General features: G+C 44.4%; 1 protein-coding gene across 1 annotated transcript in view; it reads left to right on the top strand.

Moving 5' to 3' along the window:
- The window catches only part of STAT2 (signal transducer and activator of transcription 2), a 140,425-nt gene that overhangs the window by 67,567 nt on the left and 52,781 nt on the right, over positions 1-20,077 (top strand). The window contains exons 9-11 of the mRNA XM_069758444.1: positions 7,850-8,008; positions 9,354-9,446; positions 10,524-10,583. Coding sequence (XP_069614545.1) covers positions 7,850-8,008; positions 9,354-9,446; positions 10,524-10,583 — 312 coding nt within the window. The remainder of the gene's footprint in view (positions 1-7,849; positions 8,009-9,353; positions 9,447-10,523; positions 10,584-20,077) is intronic.

The following is a 20,077-nucleotide window of genomic DNA, read 5'->3' as shown; positions in this document are numbered from 1 at the left end:
GTAGACCTTCAGCTTGGTGGTAAGGCTGAGTCCCCTTCGTTCCCAGACGTTCTTACGCAGTCTCCCGAAGGCGGCACTGGCTTTGACGACTGTTATTAACCTCATCGTCTATGGTTACTTCACGGGAAAGTGTGCTGGCTAAGTAGGTGAATTTATCGACTGCTTTGAGGTTTTGCTCCTTCACCGTGATACGTGGCTCCTTGTACAGTTTTCCTGGAACCGGTTGATACATGACTTCGGTTTTTCTAATGTTGATCTCGAGACCAAAGCTGTCGCAAGCTTGCGAAAAGCAGTCCATTTCATCAGCAAATAATAATTCACGGATAACAGTCTCATGCACTTTCGTAACCGCCTTCAGGCATTTTGGGTTGAATAGCTTGCCATCAGTCCTGTATTTAACCTGGATTCCATCTTCACAGTTGTTAATGGCATCACTTAACATTGCAGAGAACAGCATACTGAACAGGGTTGGAGCAAGCACACAGCCTTGTTTTACGCCGTTTGTTACTGGGAAAGCCTCAGATACGTCTCCATCGTTCAGAACCTTCACCATCATGCCATCATGGAACTGCCGGATGACTGAGATGAACTTGCTCGGGCAGTCGAATTTTGCCATGATCTTCCACAGGCTGTCTCTACTGACGGTGTCGAAAGCCTTGGTCAAATCAACAAAAGTTACATAAAGGTCACGGTGTTGCTCCTGACACTTTTTCTGAAGTTGACGTGCTGAAAAGACCATATCTACTGTTCCACGTTTAGCACGGAAACCACACTGGCTTTCGGGTAATAGTCCGCGAGATGCAGGATATCTGGTTTAGCAAGAAAGCCGACGAAATTCAGGGCTATGCAGATACCCATGACCAGAAACGCTTCTACGATGCGCTCAAAGCTGTATATGGACCCCAGTCATCAAGCTCTTCATCTCTGCTTAACGCAGGTGGAACTAAGCTGCTGACAGAAAATAAATAAATTCTGAAACGGTAGGCTGAGCACTTTAATAATATTCTTAATCGCCCTGCCAATATCAATGATGAGGCTATTGCTCGCCTGCCCCAGGTAGAAATCAACAAGGAGCATGATGTTCTTCCAAGTGGAGATGAAGTCAAGAAAGCAGTAAAACAACTTTCTTGTGGAAAAGCACACGGAAATGAAGCTATACCTGCTGAGGTATATAAAGCTGGTGGCCCTGTTCTGATGCAAACAGTGACCAAACTATTCCAATATATGTGGACAAAGGAACAGGTTCCACAACAGGTGAAAGATGCCAGCATAATTCACATATACAAGAGGAAAGGTAATCGCCAATCTTGTGAAACCATCGAGGCATCTCCCTTCTGTCCACTGCAGGCAAGATATTGGCTCGTCTCTTGCTCAGCCGCCTTTTACATCAGCAGCTGCTAATTACCTGCAATTCTCCCACTTCCTTTGGTTGTCTGAGGTTCGTGCAAGTGTGAGCAAAGTAGCCCATTAGTTGCTAATGATTTGGTGCAGCGCTTTCATGGCATAGCTGTGTCGCACAAGCTCGGGAGATACTGCGACAGTAGAGGAGGATGAGTATCTATTTTCATTTTATTCTGAGGAATTTAGTATTTAAGAAGAGGCTGTCCAAGTAGCGGACAACCCCTATAACTAAAGCAATGATTCTGTAGCTGTATCTCTGCTCACTGTCAGTTAATTACTGCTTTCCATCTATTTGATCTGCAGCAATAAATGGCTGGGAACAGGGTAGTGTAAGGGTTTGGGAGGGTGAAAATTGAGCTGGCGGGTAGTACATCAAAATACTTGCTGTGCTTACTTACTGTGAATAATATTTTAAACTTGTCCATATTAACCCCTTCCTGATATGCGCCGTACTAGTACTGCTTTTCGGGAACTGCGTTCCCGCAAACCGCAGTACTAGTACAGCGCTACTATTTCTGGTCACGGCGCTGCATCGTGCAGTGACCGGGTGAGGATGTCTGCTGTTTCTGACAGCAGACCATCCTGGCACGTCACCACGTGGGGCTAATCCGCCCCCCGGCGTCAGCGATCGCTATGATTAGCTGGTGAACGCTCACCAGCCAATCACAGCAAAGCTGACAAAGTTGCAGAAAAAAAAAAAGCATGTGACAGGCTGTGATTGGTGCTGTGTAACGTAGCACCAATCACAGCTGTCACAGTTGGTGAGGTGATCACCACATCACCTCACCTGATTAACCCCTATGGCGCTGATTGGCTAGAAGCTATTGTTCAGCCAATCAGCGCCAAAGGGGTTAATTTAAAATAGCGATCACCGCCCTGCACGCCATCTTTACCTCAGATTTGGCGTGCAGAGCGGTGGTTTAAGCCCCTCTCTGTCACCTGAGTGAAGGATTCCATTGGTGGCCAGTGTGATCGTCCCTGCGATCTCCTGCCTCCTGTGCTGATCTCCTGCGATCTGTGCTGTGCTGCCATCTGCCTGCTGTGTGACTCCTGTGATCACAACAACAGCAGCAGCACCTCTCCCACCCCTTTCCCATCCCCCATCCCCATTCCAGTACCCCCCCCCCCCTCCTCCAATTGATTTTTTTGCACACTTTTTTGCTCTTTTTTTCCTGTGCGCGGCATCCCGTGCAGAGCATTCGTGCTCTTCCTGTGTCCACAGCGCTTTGATCAGTATCGCTGCTGATCAGAAACTGCGCCACAGGACTTTTTTTAGCTAGTTAGCGTAGCGGACTTTGCAGTCTAAGCGAAATCCGATTTATTTATTTATTTTAGAAAAAATAAATAATAATCGTAGTTAGTAAAGTGTAGTTCCAGACTCAGCAAAGTACCGTAGCCAGCGGTGTTTGACGTCCCCTTTCCCATCCCCCCTCCCTGTTCCTGTACCCCCTTCCCTATCCTCCCTCCAATTGTTTTTTTTGCGCACTTTTTTGCGTTTTTTTTTTCCTGTGCGCGTCGTCCCTCGCAGAGCATTCGTGCTCTTCCTGTGTCTGCAGCTCTTTGATCAGTATCGCTGCTGATCAGAGACTGCGCCACGGGAATTTTTCTTTTTTAGCTAGTTAGTGTAGCGGACTTCGCAGTCTAAGCGACGTCCAAGTTTTTTTTTTTTTAGAAAAAAATAATAGTAGTTAGTACAGCATAGTTTTAGACATAGCAAGGTAGCATAGCCGGCGTCACATCGTTAGTGACGACCGATCTTCTTTTAGAGAAAAAAAAATTGTACAGCGTAGTTTTAGTGGTAGCGTGTTAGTACAGCCGGCGTCACAGCGTTAGTGACGACCGATCTTGTTTTAGAAAAAAAAAAAAGTACAGAGTAGTTTTATAGGTAGGGAGGTAGCTTTTTTTTTTCTTGCTTAAAAAGTGCATTAGGGGAGTGTACGTTATTATTGGTGATGTCCGTTTTTCTTTTATAAAAAAGAATTTGCATCGGATAAATTTATAGGGAGGGCATTAGTGTAGTGAACGTCTATTTTTTTTTTTTATACAAACTTTTTTCTTTAAATCTGATTTTTCTTTCCATTTTTTCTTCTACATTTTACTTCTCTACTTCTTTTTTTCTCTCTGTTTTGTTATAATAAAGAGTACCCTATACACAAGCCCCACACATTACACGTGTAAAAGCACCACTTACATACACATGCCTGGGGTTTGGGAAAAAAAATAAAAATGGCCCATTCGTCAACAAGGTGCTATTCACCAGAGGAGGCTTACGCCATCCTTGCGTCCGACATGGATTCAGCCAGTGAGGAAGATCCCACATTCCTCTATTCCTCCTCCTCCTTCTCCTCATCCTCCTCATCTGGTGAGGAAGGACCCCCAACAAGGCGCCCTAGGCAGGGGTGAATTAAGGGTAGCCAGGGCCCCGGGCTGTTCAGACACTGTGGGCCCCCCCAGTCATGTGACGGGGGTCATGTGACGGGGGTCATGATATACCTGAACCAGATTATTCCAGAAAAATGGCCGGGCCCTACTCTACTGTAACCTATTAAATATTTGTTAAAATCTGCAATAAAATTTAGGTATATTTTGACCAATACTATCACATACAAGGAACAAATACCACCGCACCATGACCAGACCACAAATTACAACCACAGTGATCGAATAATATCACATACAAGGAACAAATACCACCGCACCATGACCAGACCACAAATTACAACCACAGTGATCGAATAATATCACATACAAGGAACAAATACCACCGCACCATGTCAAGACCACATATTACCACCAATTGGTGACCAAATAGCACATACAAGGGACAAATACCACAACACCATTTCCAGACCACATATTACCACCACATAGTGACTGAATACTACAATACTGATCAGTAATATAAAAAAAAAAACACAATACTATCACCATACGTGCCAGTATTCACAGGAGATCTGTACTTAGTATGCAGTGTCTGTGTAGAGGTAATACAGAGATCACTGGTGGTATTATACACAGGAGCTCTGTATATAATGTATAGGTAATACAGTGATCACTGGTGACATTGTACACAGGACCTCTGTATATAGTATACAGTGTATAGTGTCAGTGTATAGGTAACACTGACTCACCAGTGACGTCTCTAGGTGAAGTCCTTCATCTTTCATCCAGGACTAGTTTCTGCAGGAAATAACACAGTTATCTCGAGCTCCGCTTGTAGAACACATTACTTAATTTTGCACAACTTCTACATTACACCACATGAAGAAAAAAAGGCGATATAGTGTCACTCTGCACAGTAACAGGACCGCCCCCCCATTTAAAACAGTATACTCAAAAAATAAAATAAATACATCACTGCAGTAATAATATCCCTTAATTAGCCCTTATGGTAATAATATTCCCCACCCTGGCCCCGTGTGTCTCATTCCTGGCTCCAGCCATATGTTCTCCCATCCTGCACTCATGAGTATCCATTCTACACCATATGATCTCCCCATCCTGCCCCATCTGTCTCCATCCTGCCCCATGATCCAATCCTGCCCCCTGTCTACATTCTGCCCATGCCTCCCGTCCTGCCCCCAGTGTGTCCAGCAATCTGCCCCAGTGTGTCCAGCAATCTGCCCCAGTGTGTCCAGCAATCTGCCCCAGTGTGTCCAGCAATCTTCCCCAGTGTGTCCAGCAATCTGCCCCAGTGTGTCCAGCATATTACCCCCAGTGTGTCCAGCATATTACCCCCAGTGTGTCCAGCAATCTGCCCCAGTGTGTCCAGCATATTACCCCCAGTGTGTCCAGCATATTACCCCCAGTGTGTCCAGCAATCTGCCCCAGTGTCTGACTCCAGCATATTGCCCCCAGTGTGTCCAGCATTGCCCCCAGACAGTGTGTCCAGCAATCTGCCCCAGTGTGTCCAGCAATCTGCCCCAGTGTGTCCAGCAATCTGCCCCAGTGTGTCCAGCAATCTGCCCCAGTGTGTCCAGCAATCTGCCCCAGTGTGTCCAGCAATCTGCCCCAGTGTGTCCAGCAATCTGCCCCAGTGTGTCCAGCAATCTGCCCCAGTGTGTCCAGCAATCTGCCCCAGTGTGTCCAGCATAGTACCCCCAGTGTCCAGCAATCTGCCCCAGTGTGTCCAGCATATTGCCCCAGTGTGTCCAGCATTGCCCCCAGACAGTGTGTCCAGCAATCTGCTGCAGTGTGTCCAGCATATTACCACCAGTGTGTCCAGCAATCTGCCCCAGTATGTCCAATTGTCCAGCATTGCCCACAGAGTGTCCAGCATTGCCCCAGTGTGTCCTCCAGCATTGCCCCAGTGTGTCCTCCAGCATTGCCCCAGTGTGTCCTCCAGCATTGCCCCAGTGTGTCCTCCAGCATTGCCCCAGTGTGTCCTCCAGCATTGCCCACAGTGTCCAGCATTGCCCCAATGTCTCCAGCAATCTGCCCCAGTGTGTCCTCCAGCATTGCCCCAGTGTCTCCAGCAATCTGCCCCAGTGTGTCCTCCAGCATTGCCCCAGTGTGTCCTCCAGCAATCTGCCCCAGTGTCTCCAGCAATCTGCCCCAGTGTCTCCAGCATTGCCCCAGTGTGTCCTCCAGCATTGCAAATCCCCCCCCACCGTGCCCACCGTTAACCGATCAAAAAACAAAACAAAATAAAAAAAAAAACAGTCTCCTCACCTGACCGACGCTCCAGCGGCAAGCTCCCTCCAGCACCGCACACTCGCTGGCGACTGACAATGACGTCAGATGCCGGCGACGTGTGCGCTGCGGCCGACTTCAGCTGCCAGCCTCCAATTGGCTGGCGGCTGTTTTTAACTATTGACGTGCGGGCAAAAATAATAATTATTTTTTCTATAAAGTAGTTTTTATCGTATAAAAGCGCCAAAACATAAAAAAATGATATAACTGATGTAACGCTGTAATCGTACTGACCCGAAGAATAAAACTGCTTTATCAATTTTACCAAACGTGGAATGGTATAAACGCCCCCCCAAAAAGAAATTCATGGTTCATAGCTGGTTTTTGGTCATTCTGCCTCACAAAAATTGGAATAAAAAGCGATCAAAAAATGTCACGTGCCCGAAAATAGTTCCAATAAAAACGTCAACTCGTCTCGCCAAAAACAAGACCTCACATGACTCTGTGGACCAAACTGTGGAAAAATTATAGCTCTCAAAATGTGGAGAAGCAAATCTATTTTTTGCAATAAAAAGCGTCTTTTAGTCTGTGAAGGCTGCCAATCATAAAAATCTGCTAAATAAATGCTATAAAAGTAAATAAAACCCCATTCATCAACCCCTTAGTTAGGGAAAAAAAATAAAATAAAAAAAAATGTATTTATTTCCATTTTCCCGTTAGGGTTAGGATTAGGGCTAGGGTTGGGGCTAGGGTTAGGGTTGGGGCTAGCGTTAGGGTTTCAGTTAGAATTGGGGGTTTCCACTGTTTAGGCACATCAGGGGCTCTCCAAACGCGACATGGCGTCTGATCTCAATTCCAACCAGTTCTGTGCGGCCGCCCTGCCTATGAATCCCAGCCCCGCACTGTGCATAATGCATAACACACTGCGGGGCTGGGATTCCCAAGGTTGGTGGCCGCCAGACAGTACAACACAGCGCAGGCCCCTGAAGATTTGCGTGACGGCAGTGTGGCGTTTCAAGCAGGGGGTGAGGACCTGCCTCCATGGATAAAGACAGGTATTTTGGAGAAGTTTTAAAACGCTTTATTTTGGGAATAAATGCACCAAAAACTAAAAGAGCCACCTTGTTAGAATGCAGCATTACTGCAGCACAAGGTGGCTCTTTTAGTTTATAACGGCTGGAGTGGGTGACAGTGGCCCTTTAAAGCTGCCGCTCCAATACGCTTGTGTGACTGAAAGCCAGCGGCTACCAGGAATAATAAAGTAAATTTTTTTTTTTTCAGGTACCCCACTTTCAGTACAGCAACCGTGCACCTTCCTAAATCTATTAACCCGTGGATGCAAATGTGTTTGTAATTATAGAAAACTCACTTTTGCTGGACTGTGTTGGCTCCAATCTCCCTGCAGAGCTGTGTGTGATTAGGACAGCGAAGTGTCAGTCACGACATGTCTCCCTAGTAACGCCCACTTTTAGTAAAACTAATCTCTGGAGGCAGACTCTGATGCAGATCAGTGTCCGCCCCATACATCTTAACAGCTTAATATATCGCATCACAGATATCCCGATATTATTAAATTCAACGCTCTATGACCTGTATGCCCATATAGATGGCTTAAGGGGGTTTCATCCCAACGATAGATGCCCTTTAAGGTTAGAACTCGATACTTCAAAAGCTCTTCTTAAGAGCAGGATTATACAGCCATTCTGACGTGGTTTTTCTTCTTCAATGTAACTACTCCAGCCTCATCAGGTCTATTTAATCGTTTTGTGAATTCCGTTTTAATAACTTAACCACTCTTCACACTTTCATAATTCAGGGTGACAAGGACAGTGACGGTGTTTTTCCACTTGAAGCGTATTCTGCGTACTCTAAAGGAGCTTTCAGCTCAAGTATCTTATCAAGGAGACCCCCTGAAAATTGACCCTCCAAGACTAGAGGAAAGACTGCGTGAAATGTTGCTGTGTCTTCTAAAGAGGTAAATCTTAGCTGCCATTCCTGGAAAACTATTTTTCATCTTGTTTTATGCAAGTTTAAACCCATTTGCTGTTTTCTATTGCCTGACTCTCTAGTAGATTGCTTAGGTCTTCCTTAGAAGATGAGAACACCAAAGTGCAGCCCTGCGTCTGGCTTCATCCTCGGGATGCAGATACCTGTCAATACAATGATGGAGGAAGAAACTGTTGGTTTCCTTCTCCACCATTCAGCCTGGGCGTCTTAAGACCCTGCACAGCAAGTTCCATGATGTCTCTAGTTCGAGCCTTCTGTGCGGAGCCTCAGTCAACCCAGAGCTGGCCAATGCATCATGTGAACACTGCTAGATGATCAGGTCTATATTTTTAATTTTATTATTGCCGTGTATTGTGAAATACACCATGTCCTATAAAGTTATCAGAGATCGACTTAAAAGAAATTTTAATAGACGAGGGTTAGGCTAAGTTCACACAATGAATATTTGGTGCACTTTTTGATGTTGCAGATTTTCTGCACCAATTACTTGTTTTGTTTTTTCAAAGGAAAACGCATATGCTGTTTTTACTTGTGGATTTTCTTAATCTTATTCAAACAATCAAGCCTATTGGGAAAATCTGAAAATAAAACAACATCAGCAAGAGAATTTGATGTATTGCGGATTTCAGAAACGCATCGCAAGTCATTTTATGCTGAATAGGGGAATAAAAAAGTGGGCCAGAGATTTCTATAAATCACACTCACTTTGCTGTAACTGTATATCCGCATCATCAAAAACTCGCCAAGTACTCATTGTGGGAATTCAGGTTTCCGGATATGTGCACATGATATCTGCACAAAAATGCTGCCCCTTGTTCAGTCTTATGTGACTTCTTTTTACCATTTCAAAATCCTTGAAACGGTTAAAAGTGGTTACACGTTCATTCTTAGGGCGGCTTCATTTGGAAGCTGCTGCTCGATATACATAAAAGTAAAGAACAAACATGTCAACAGCATCATTTCACCCAACGAGCGAGCATTTTGCTTGTTGGTCTGGTGATCGGCAGCCTTGTTTTGCTTTCTGGGGATTCTCATTCTCGATAATCGTGCGCTGTCAATGTAACTTTAGAGAAGTATTTTTCAAAACCTATTAGGAGGTTCTTGGCTAATAAAAAGCACATTTATTAATCAATTTTTTTGTTGATTTACAGCAAATCTTTTCCTCACTGGATGGAGTAATTCTGAACTGAAAATGTTCCTTTTGCACAATTTTCCCTTTTGCGCTTTCTCTTTGATTATAGCAGTAGACTTGTGGGTAACTTTATTTAAACTATTTACTTTTTTTTTTTTTTTTATATATATATATAAATCAGATCATTCGTTGTATGTAAGCAACCAATCATGACGTGTCCGTGCAGAAGACCCTTGGTAATAAAAACCAGCACACAATTCTGTGTGGGGGCCAGGTGAGTAAAGACTAACTACTCTGAGAACAGGTGCTGGAGCCACGAGGGTCCAACTTGTCGAGCATCACATCATTTATAATAACTCTGTGTGAAAAACAAGATAATCTTGTAGTTATGATACCTTTTAAAAGGTATCACTACTAGATTACCATATATACTCATGTATAAGCTGACCTGAGTATAAGCCAAGGCATCTAATTTTGCCACGAAAAACTGAGAAAACTTATTGACTCGAGTATAAGCCATCAGAGTCAAAACAAAAGAAAGTCAAAACCTGCACCCTTTTCTTTATAGATTGACGGTCTCAGTGGACACAAGGGCGCACGTCCAAAACCAGGGAGCCCATCCTGGACAGTATTAGGACCACAAAGAACAAGAAGACAACGCCACAATGGATGGTGAAAAAATAAGAGCTTACATTTATTCTGCCTCCTGTAGCGACGTTTCAAGCACGCTTGATAAAGGTCTGTTGACCGAAACGTCGCTACAGGAGGCAGAATAAATGTAAGCTCTTATTTTTTCACCATCCATTGTGGCACTGTCTTTTTGTTCTTTGTGGTTGATTATAACCCGGGCATACATTGTAACCTCATCCCTTTCCTGGTATGCATGACTCCCCATCCCTGTCCTTGTATGCACGGCTCCCCGTCCCTGTATGCATGGCTCCTTATCCCCATATCCTTGTATGCATGGCTCCCCATCCCTGTCCTTGTATGCATGATTCCTATTAAAAAAAAAACAAAAGAAAACACATCCTACTTACCTTCCCTGTGCACCCTCTCTGCACCTCGTTCCGTATCAGCAGCTCTTCCGGCCGAGTGATCACATGTCACCGCTCATTAAGGTAATGAATATTCACTCCACGCCTATGAGAGTGGAGAGAGGTGAATATTCATTACCTTAATGAGCGGGGGCCGGAAGAGCTGCAGGCACCGGAACGAGATGCAGCGAGGGCGCGCAGGGATGGCAAGTAGAATGTGTGCTGGAAGCCTGCAGCTGGAACTGTGCACGCTATAAGAAAAAGTAATGTTTTTTCTGCTCAGTTACATATGAATTTTTCCTTGCTTTTGTTGTTAGGTTCCTTGTGAATTTACCAGAACTCAGAAACAACATGAAGGTCTTGTATAAAATAGATGAGTATGTAACTTTCAAAACCACAGACCTCTTTATTTTACTGCTATTTGTTCCCCTACATGTATTAATAAAAGGCTTACTCTAATTTGTATTATACTTCCCCATTAAAATGCATTTTTATGTAGAATGATAAATTACTGGTACAAATAACCACCCATTTACAAACTTTATAATTATTACTTTTTTTAATATGGGCGCGAATCATCAAAGCTTTCACTCCAGAAAAGTTGCAATATTTAAGCGCAACTCTGTTTTGCAATTGATTTATGTAACTTTCAACAGTTTTTCACAGCTTTAACAAGATGGGCGATGAGGCTGAACTCCACCATGCGTCTAATTCATGGCAAGCTGTGGTTTTCTGTGCCAGTAATCTTACTCCAGTCAGGAACTGGAGTAAGATTTATGGCATTGCACACGGAGGCGCACGCCACTCGTCAGATGTCCAGATACATAAAGAAGAGTTAAACACTTGATGAATCTGGAGCGTCTGACTCTAGCACGCCGAGAACAATGCTGGTATTGATGAGTCGAGCCCTTTGTGTTTATCAAAGTTGCCAACAGGAAATTGCCTCCTGAATGACAGATACAGTGGTAAAGGGGCAAGCGAAGTACTGCTGCATACCATGTAGATACTTCTATCTAGAAGTTTGGAAAACACAGGAGCCATCCCTAATAGGGACATTACGTCTATTACCTTTTGTTGGTTTTAGGAAACTTCGAGATTAGAATACGTTTCAGGTCTCATTTGATTACAGGACTCTGTGATCAGTTAAGTGGTTGTCTGATACAAAAAAATGCCCTCATAAATATCTGTTTTTAAGCCCTAACCACTTTTAGAATTTGCTTTTTATGAATGTCCCTTACTGTTCTTAATATACAGATAATCCCTATGTGTGAGGGTTTTTTTTGTTTGTTTTTTACTTTCTATGATGATTTGTTGAATAGACCCTCAAACGGGCATCACAGAAGGACGACCCTACAGTCCCATCTCTGCAGCTTTTATAACCCCCCATGGAACTGGACGTCATCAGCGGTGGCACTGCGGTTACATCTTCTGTCACTGCCGCCCTCTGCTGATATCCAGAATCACCACCATGAAACTCACCCTGCTTCTATCACCAGCCCCTGAAGACGTCCCGTTTTAGAAATGAAGCTGGGGTTCAATGCTTTGGTCACTTCTCTGCTTCTATCACTTCATATTGATTCTGGACATCAGCAGAGGGCTGCAGTGATAGATGTGGTAGATGCTGCTGGAAAGTGACAGCAGGGCCATCCTGATGACACCAATTTTGAGAAATCCCTGAAAGAATCACAAAACTAAGTGACAAAAAGCAAATATAGGGATTAGCTGTAGAGGGAGAATGCTAAGGAATTTTCAAATAAAGTAAGTTACAAAAGTGGTTAGAGCTTAAGGCTATGTGCACACGTTCAGGAATTCATGCAGAAAATTCCTGTGAAAATCCGGACATTTCTGGGAGATTTCCGCATGAAATCCGCATGCGTTTTTTGCGTGGTTTTGACGCGGTTTTTGCGCAGTTTTTTCCGGACATTTCCCAATGCATTAGACAGTGGGAAAACCGCGAAAAAAACGCAAAATTAATGAGCAGGTTCATTATTTTTCCGCAATGCGTTTTTCATACGGAAAAACGCATATCATGTGCACAGAAATTGCAGATTTCATTAAGGCTATGTGCACACGTTCAGGAATTCATGCAGAAAATTCCTGTGGAAATCCGGACATTTCTGCCAGATTTCCGCATGAAATCCGCATGCGGTTTTTTGCGCGGTTTTAACGCGGTTTTTGCGCGGTTTTTCCCAGACACTTCCCAATGCATTAGACAGTGGGAAAACCGCGAAAAAAACGCAAAAATAATGAGCAGGTTCATTATTTTTCCGCAATGCGTTTTTCATGCGGAAAAACGCACATCATGTGCACAGAAATTGCGGATTTCATTAAAAATGATATGATGTTTAATGTATGCAGATTATTTGCGATTTTAAACCGCAAATAATCTGCAACATGTGCACATAGCCTCAAAGTTTGTAAAATGCCCTGTATGTATGCGTGTGTGTATGTATGTATGTATGTATGTATGTATATATATATATACACACACACACACATACATATACACATATATATATGTATGTATGTATGTGTGTGTGTATATATATATATATATATATATGTGTATATATATATATATATATATGTATGTGTGTATATATATATATATATATATATATATATATATATATATATATATATATATATATATATATATATATATATATATATATATATATATATATATATAACAAACTTTGAGTAAATCAATAGTTCAGGTGAGTTTAAGAATCTTGTAATATGTCTTACTAGAGAAATCGTCTTTTTTCCACTTATCAGACACTTCTCCCCCTCCTTTTATACATGTCGTTCGCTCTGAAAAAACAGCTCAGGAAGGGTGGACTGATGGGTCAGTATGTGTCATTGTTGAGGGAGGATCTGGAGTGACCCTTCATGGTTAACTCAGTGATTTTCGAATTGATCCACAGAGCGTTGCCGGCAACTGAAAATGACCAGACGGATACGTGTGTCTCTGTTAGGGGGGATCAAGCAGATCTCTAAGCCCCATTTATTGTGTCGCACTTTTCATAATCTTAGCAAGTTACACTTCAACCAATCAACATAAGAACACGCTCACAGTTCTTAACCTATAAGAATGCAGGAACAGCCTGTACGTCAGCCAGCCATGGCTGTTACTGCGCACCCGTCCCCCCTGTATGCTACAATTTACGGATAACAATTTTTGATGACAGTGGAGGAGGTCTTTTGAAGGTAGCCATGCGCTTGGCTTCAACATCTCCATCAGGTAACTTTGTGAAATCAGTGTAGAGAAGAGCAGGGGGGGCAACGCTTTTGGTATCATCATTAGTTGTCCTAGTGCAGAATTTCCTAATACATACAGAAATACACCAAAGAACAAGTTTTAGTATTACATACATGACAAGGATAAAGGCAGCGATGTGTAACAAACTTTGCAAAATTCCAGCTATCCAGCCTCCAAGTCCCTTAAACCAATTGTCTTTATTGAGAAAGGAGAAGGTGTCTGCCCACCAACTATCCTTATTACGATCATTGTCTTTATCATATTGATCTCCAAGTCTTTGAATGTCTTCTAACTTTAACTTCATAGAGCTATTGGAATCTATATAATCACAGCAAGCGAGTCCAATAACCTGACACATACCACCCTGTGCTCCTGTTAAGTCATGCAGTACTACAGTATGTTGAATAGTGACTATGATGAGTTGGTTTTGGACAGCAACAGTAGTATTAAACATTATGCCCCTTTATCTGCCACCAGTCTGTTTAACCAGCTTACAGTGCGGTCTGTGGATCCACGTCGGTCTTCCTTCCAGCTTTACTGACGTAGGAGTGACAAGGAGGACTTGATAGGGACCGTCATACAAGGGTTCTAGTCTGTGTTTTCTGACATGCCTTTTCACGATCACAAAATCACCAGACTTCAAGTTGTGACAAGTGTCGGTTTCTGCTGAATCTGGAAGGGAAGAAGAAACTAGAGCATGGCTGTTAGCAAGATTTTTACTAAGCTGAATAACATATTGAACAGCACGGTCAGTCTCTTCTGATAACTGCTGAGGCTGGAAATTTGCAACTGGGGGCCTGGTACCAAACAATATCTCGTATGGGGACAGGCCATGTTTTGCAATAGGGCTAGTACGAATGTGGTAGAGTACAATGGGTAGGAGCTCTGGCCATGGAGCCGTAGTCTCCTGCATCATTTTGGTCAATTGTCCCCTCAGTGTGCCGTTCAGCCTCTCAACTTTCCCACTGGATTGTGGATGGTACGGAGTATGGAGGGCTACAGTGGATCCAAGCATTGTCAGAACCTCCTGATACACATGAGAAGAAAAGGCTGGGCCTTGGTCACTTTCATCAACTTCTGGAACGCCATATCTGCATATGACTTCCATCACCAGTTTCTTTGCTGTAGTTTTTGAAGTCATGTTGGTAACGGGGAATGCTTCCGGCCAACTGGAGAACATGTCGACAACCACCAGACAATAGTCATACCTTCCAGACTTAGGCAACTTGATGTGGTGCACCTGGAGCCTTTGGAAAGGTTAGTCAGGCTTAGCAAGGTGCTTCGGGGGTACACGTTGAAGTTGACCGGGATTGCAGGTCTGACAGATATTACATGCACGGTTGAGTGCTGTCAGGACTGTAGAAATACATGGAGCCCAGTAGACTTTTGGTACCAGGGCAAGGGCCTGATTTTTTCCTCGATGTGTGGGCCCATGTGCCCACATGGCAATAGCAGGGTACATCCGCTTAGGGAGACACACAAGTTGGTCCTTTTTCCAGAGACCATTGTCCATACGTGCTCAATCAGCCTTCCACTGCTTCACTTCTTCCTTTGGGGACATTCTCTGCATCGTCATTAAGCGGTTTTGCGGAGTCCGACAGATTACCTCAGTCTGTAGATCATCAGGTTCCTGTAGAGTCAGTGTTTCTTGTAACTGTTTATGCTGAGAGCGTGTGGTCACAATAGCTGGTATGGTCGATTCAACGGGAAGGAAAGCAGCAGCTTTTGCTTGCATATCCGCAAAGGCGTTACCAACAGTCTGTGGACTGTTCCTAGGACCGTGCGCCTTAACCTTTATAATGGCCTCCTGGGTAGGTAATTTGATTGAGTCCATGACGGTTTTAACAGCTTCAGCATTCTTTACTGGAGTCCCGGCGGTAGTAATAAACCCTCGATTGGCCCATAGGGCTCCGAAATCATGAGCAATACCAAATGCATACTGTGAGTCCGTGTACATATTTGAGCCCGCCTGTCTTTGGCCAGAACACATGCAGTAGACCGAGCCTGAAGTTCTGCTTCTTGTGCTGACTGTGAGGGTGGGAGCGCAGCTGCGTGCACTACAGTGTCTTCTGTAGTAACAGCGTATCCGGTGTGGAATCTGCCAAACTCATCAGCATATCTTGAACCATCCGTGTATAACACCAGATCAGGATTTGGAAGTGGATTTTCGCTGACATTTGAGTTGGAAACAGTCAGGGGTTGGGAACAGTCATGTTGGAGGTAATCCTCATCACTGCCATCCTTCTTGGGGACTGGCAGCAAAGTAGCGGGGTTGATTGTAGTACAGCAATGCAACTTGACGTTGTCAGGCAAAAGGAGTGAACACTGCACAGTCAAATGTCTTGGCTGTTGGAGTGTCAGTATTGCCGCAATATCATGCAGGGGAAAAATGTGCGTCCCATGTCCAAGAATTATGTCTGCAGTCTTGTCAAGCAACGAGTGAGTGGCATGAACTGCCCTCATGCAGCTTGGTGACACTCGGGCCACGGGGTCGAGGCGGGCCGAATAATAGCCCACTGGTCGTTGTCTATTGCTATGCGACTGTGTGAGTACCCCTGCTGTGTGTCCTTCAGTCTCAGACACATACAAATGGAATGGTCGAGTATAGTCCGGGATGCCTAAGGCAGGGGCAGAAGCAATAACCCGCATAATTCAGAGAAGGCACGATAAAGGCTTTCCATAACCCTAATATTATATATACCAGCTGCCCTCTTCTGCTCTTCCTAGTGCCTCTCTGGTTCCAGTCCGCCATCTTATGACCACAACTTCTGAGTGATGAGAAGTCATAGGTAATAGTCACAAGCTCTCGGCTAAGGTTAACCCAACAAGCAGATTCAGCGCGTCCACCAATGGTTTTCATTGCAATGTAATTGAATGAAGCCATCTCAATACAACAAAGTTCAATTTATTGTGCTGAACTTCTGTAATTTCCATCGCTGCCTATGTAGAGAACAGCAGCCGATGGCAAGTTCATCTGGCCTTCTCTGATTGACATAGGAGGCACCAGGCCGGGCATTAAGCCACAATGAAACCACACTTGCACACACTAAACATTTGAGTTGACGGTGGATTCAGTGAAGGACACTTTTTCACGATCCCTAGACTTTGGCACCCATGTGGCACCTCCATGCTACGCCACTGTGAGCCAAATTAATTGCTTTAGAGTTTTATATGGTGATTCGCAGTGGATAGTAAGTTAATGGAAAAGGGTCGTGGCTTAAAGGGGTTGTCCACGCTATGTGATTGCAGGCTTGTGAATCCTCACAGCACGCATGATGCGCACTGTTAGGATTCGCCGGTGCTGGAAGCAAATCAAGTGTATTGAGTAAGACTGGACACATCTAGTCGGAATGTGGTCAGAAGATGCAAATCGCATACTTACAGTAGAACAAACATCCGCTCCCAGCACCGGAGAATCTTGACAGCAGTCACTTTTTAAGACAAAGTATGGAAAGCTCCTTTAAGATGTGCCAAACTTTGCCTCATCATTATTCCACTGTCTACAGACCTCGATTCCTACCTCCTTCGAGAGACTGTGCAAGGATAGTTCAACAACAAGAGGTTTAATATCTCGTATTTACAATATTCTACAGGCTCCAGACACAGATTCCCTAACTAGTCACTCTTATATGCTCAAATGGGAGGAATATCTGGGTAAAACACGGACTATGGTAGAATGGAGAAATATTTGGCCTAGAGCTCCAAAGACTGCATCTTGTATTTTATACAAAGAAAATCAGTACAAAATCCTTCATCTTGGGTCCATTTTATGTAAAAATTCAGGCGTATGGTATCAATCTATTCCTTCCTTTGCTGGCGTTGCGTCCTGTCTGGAGGTTCTATATTTCACATTTTTTGGGACTGTCCACTGATTAAACCCTTCTGGGTGATATTCAACCCCTCATTAAGCAAGTTTTTGGAGTGGATCTCCCATTAAGTCCTCAGCTCTTTCTATTAAATATTTTCCCTGAATCCATTTCCAAGAGATCCATTAAATTGCTTTTATATATGTTTACAGCAGCACGCTGTCTGATTGCCTACCACTGGAAGAAAACCTCTCCACCTTCCCATCTAGATCTATATTCTCACATCAGGGAACTTTGAGTACCGGGCAGCCGTTCATGACAGTACTGTAGAGAGATTTAACCTTGTTTGGTCTCCTTGGGATTCCTCTATGGGATGGATATAACTAGGTCATATCAGACCACATCATTTCCCCCCCCCCCCCCCCCCCCTTTCCTTTTGTCGGAGTCTGTGTGTGTGTTTGTAAAATTTTACTCTTTATCTACTTAAAATGTTTAACTATTACTATAGTATAAGATTGGTTGTTAACCTTTAAATTATTATTATTTATTTATATAGCACCATTAATTCCATGGTGCTGTACATGAGAAAGGGGTTACATACAGGGTTATAGATATCGTTTACAGTAAACAGGTTTACAGTGACAGACTGGTACAGAGGGGAGATGACCCTGTCCTTGCGGACTTACATTCTATGGGATAGTGGGGAAGAGCCAGAAGGTAGGGGTGAGGCGGCGGTGAGGCTGAGGCGGCGACTTTGGCGGCGGCTCTGGCAGCGGTGGCTTGGTTATTGTAGGCTTTCCTGAAGAGATGGGTTTTCAGGTTCCGTCTGAAGGATCCGAGGGTGGTGGATATGTTGAGGCATGGCATTCCAGAGGATGGGGGATATTCGGGAGAAATCTTGGAGGTGGTTGTGTGAGGAACGAATAAGTGTGGAGGAGAGTAGGAGGTCTTGGGACGATCGAAGATTACGTGAGGGAAGATATTGGGAGATTAGTTGAGAGATATAGGGAGGGGACAGGTTGTGAATGGCTTTGTAGATCCGTGTTAGTAGTTTGAACTGGATTCGTTGGGGAATTGGGAGGCAGTGGAGGGATTTGCAGAGGGGAGAAGCAGGGGAGTAGCGAGGAGAGAGGTGGATTAGCCGGGCAGCAGAGTTGAGGACAGACTGGAGTGGTGCAAGAGAGTTAGCTGGGAGGCCACAGAGGAGGGTGTTGCAGTAGTCGAGGCGGGAGATGATTAGGGCATGCACAAGAGTTTTAGTAGATTGCGGGCTGAGGAAGGGACGGATTCTGGCAATATTTTTGAGTTGGAGGCGACAGGAGGTGGCAAGAGCTTGGACGTGAGGTTTGAAGGACAGGGAAGAGTCGAGAGTTACCCCGAGGCAGCGGATTTCAGGTGCAGGAGAGAGCGTGATGCCATTTACCATAATAGATAGATCAGGTAGGGGGTATACGTGAGGTGGGGGAAAGATGGTGAATTCGGTTTTGTCTACATTGAGTTTAAGGAAGCAAGAGGTGAAGAAGGAGGATATGGCTGACAGACACTTCGGGATTCTGGACAGCAGGGAAGTGACATCTGGGCCAGAGAGGTAGATCTGAGTGTCGTCTGCATACAGGTGGTACTGGAATCCATGGGACTTGAGTTGTCCTAGGCCAAGGGTATAGATGGAAAAAAGTAGGGGCCCTAGGACAGAGCCTTGAGGGACTCCAACAGAGAGAGGGCGGGATGAGGAGGTAGTGTTGGAGTGGGAAACGCTAAATGTGCGGTTGGATAAGTATGAGGCAATCTAGGATAGGGCAAGGTCTTTGATGCCAAGGGAAGAGAGAATCTGTAGCAGTAGGCAGTTATCGACTTTGTCGAAAGCAGTGGACAGGTCAAGAAGGAGGAGGATGGAGAACTGTCTGTTAGCTTTGGCTGTGACTAAGTCATTAGTAATTTTTGTCAGGGCAGTTTCGGTGGAGTGTTGGGGGCGGAAGCCAGATTGGAGGTTGCCAAGAAGAGAGTTAGATGAGAAGTGGGAGGAAAGTTGAGCATGGACATGCTGCTCAAGGAGTTTTGAAGCAATGATACGGGGCGATAGCTGGGCATAGCAGTTGGGTCAAGGTTAGTTTTTTTGAGGATGGGTGTGATGGTGGCATGTTTGAAAGCAGAGGGGAAGGTACCGGAAGAGAGCGATAGATTGAAGAGATGGGTTAGAACGGGAATGAGCGTGTTAGTGAGGCTGGGGAGCAGGTGGGAAGGGATGGGGTCAAGTGCACAGGTGGTGAGGTGTGATTTGAAAAGAGGCGAGTAAGCTCTCCTTCAGTGATGTTGGAGAGGGAGGTTATTAGGGAAGGGCAGAGGTCTGGTATATGGAGTGGTAGAGGTGGTGGACAAGTAAAGGTTTGCCTTGTTTGGTCGATCTTGTTTTTGAAGTAGGTGGCAAAGTCCTCAGAAGAGATGAAGGGAGTTGGAGGTGGCAGTGGTGGGCGGAGGAGAGAGTTGAATGTGCTGAACAGTTGTTTTGGGTTGTAGGATAGTGAAGATACAAGGTTGGTGAAATAGGTCTGTTTAGCAGAGGTGAGGGCTGATTTCAAGTCAAGTGTAGCTTGTTTGAAAGCAGTGAAAAGTCTAAAATGCCTAATTATTCTCTTCCTGTAAAATTTGAAAAATGTCAATAAAAATTACATGTAGTTTGTATAAAGTCAGGCAGAGATGGATAAAGATGCGCCAATTTATCCTGTAGTATGAGCCACTGTGAATAATTTTGCTCAACTATTGTAAAATGTAACACAGCAAAAATGTATCTTCCCCATCATCT

The sequence above is a fragment of the Ranitomeya imitator genome, chromosome 3 (assembly GCF_032444005.1).
Source record: "Ranitomeya imitator isolate aRanImi1 chromosome 3, aRanImi1.pri, whole genome shotgun sequence".
Classification (NCBI taxonomy): Eukaryota; Metazoa; Chordata; class Amphibia; order Anura; family Dendrobatidae; genus Ranitomeya; species Ranitomeya imitator.
This window is presented reverse-complemented; position numbering and strand designations above follow the sequence as displayed.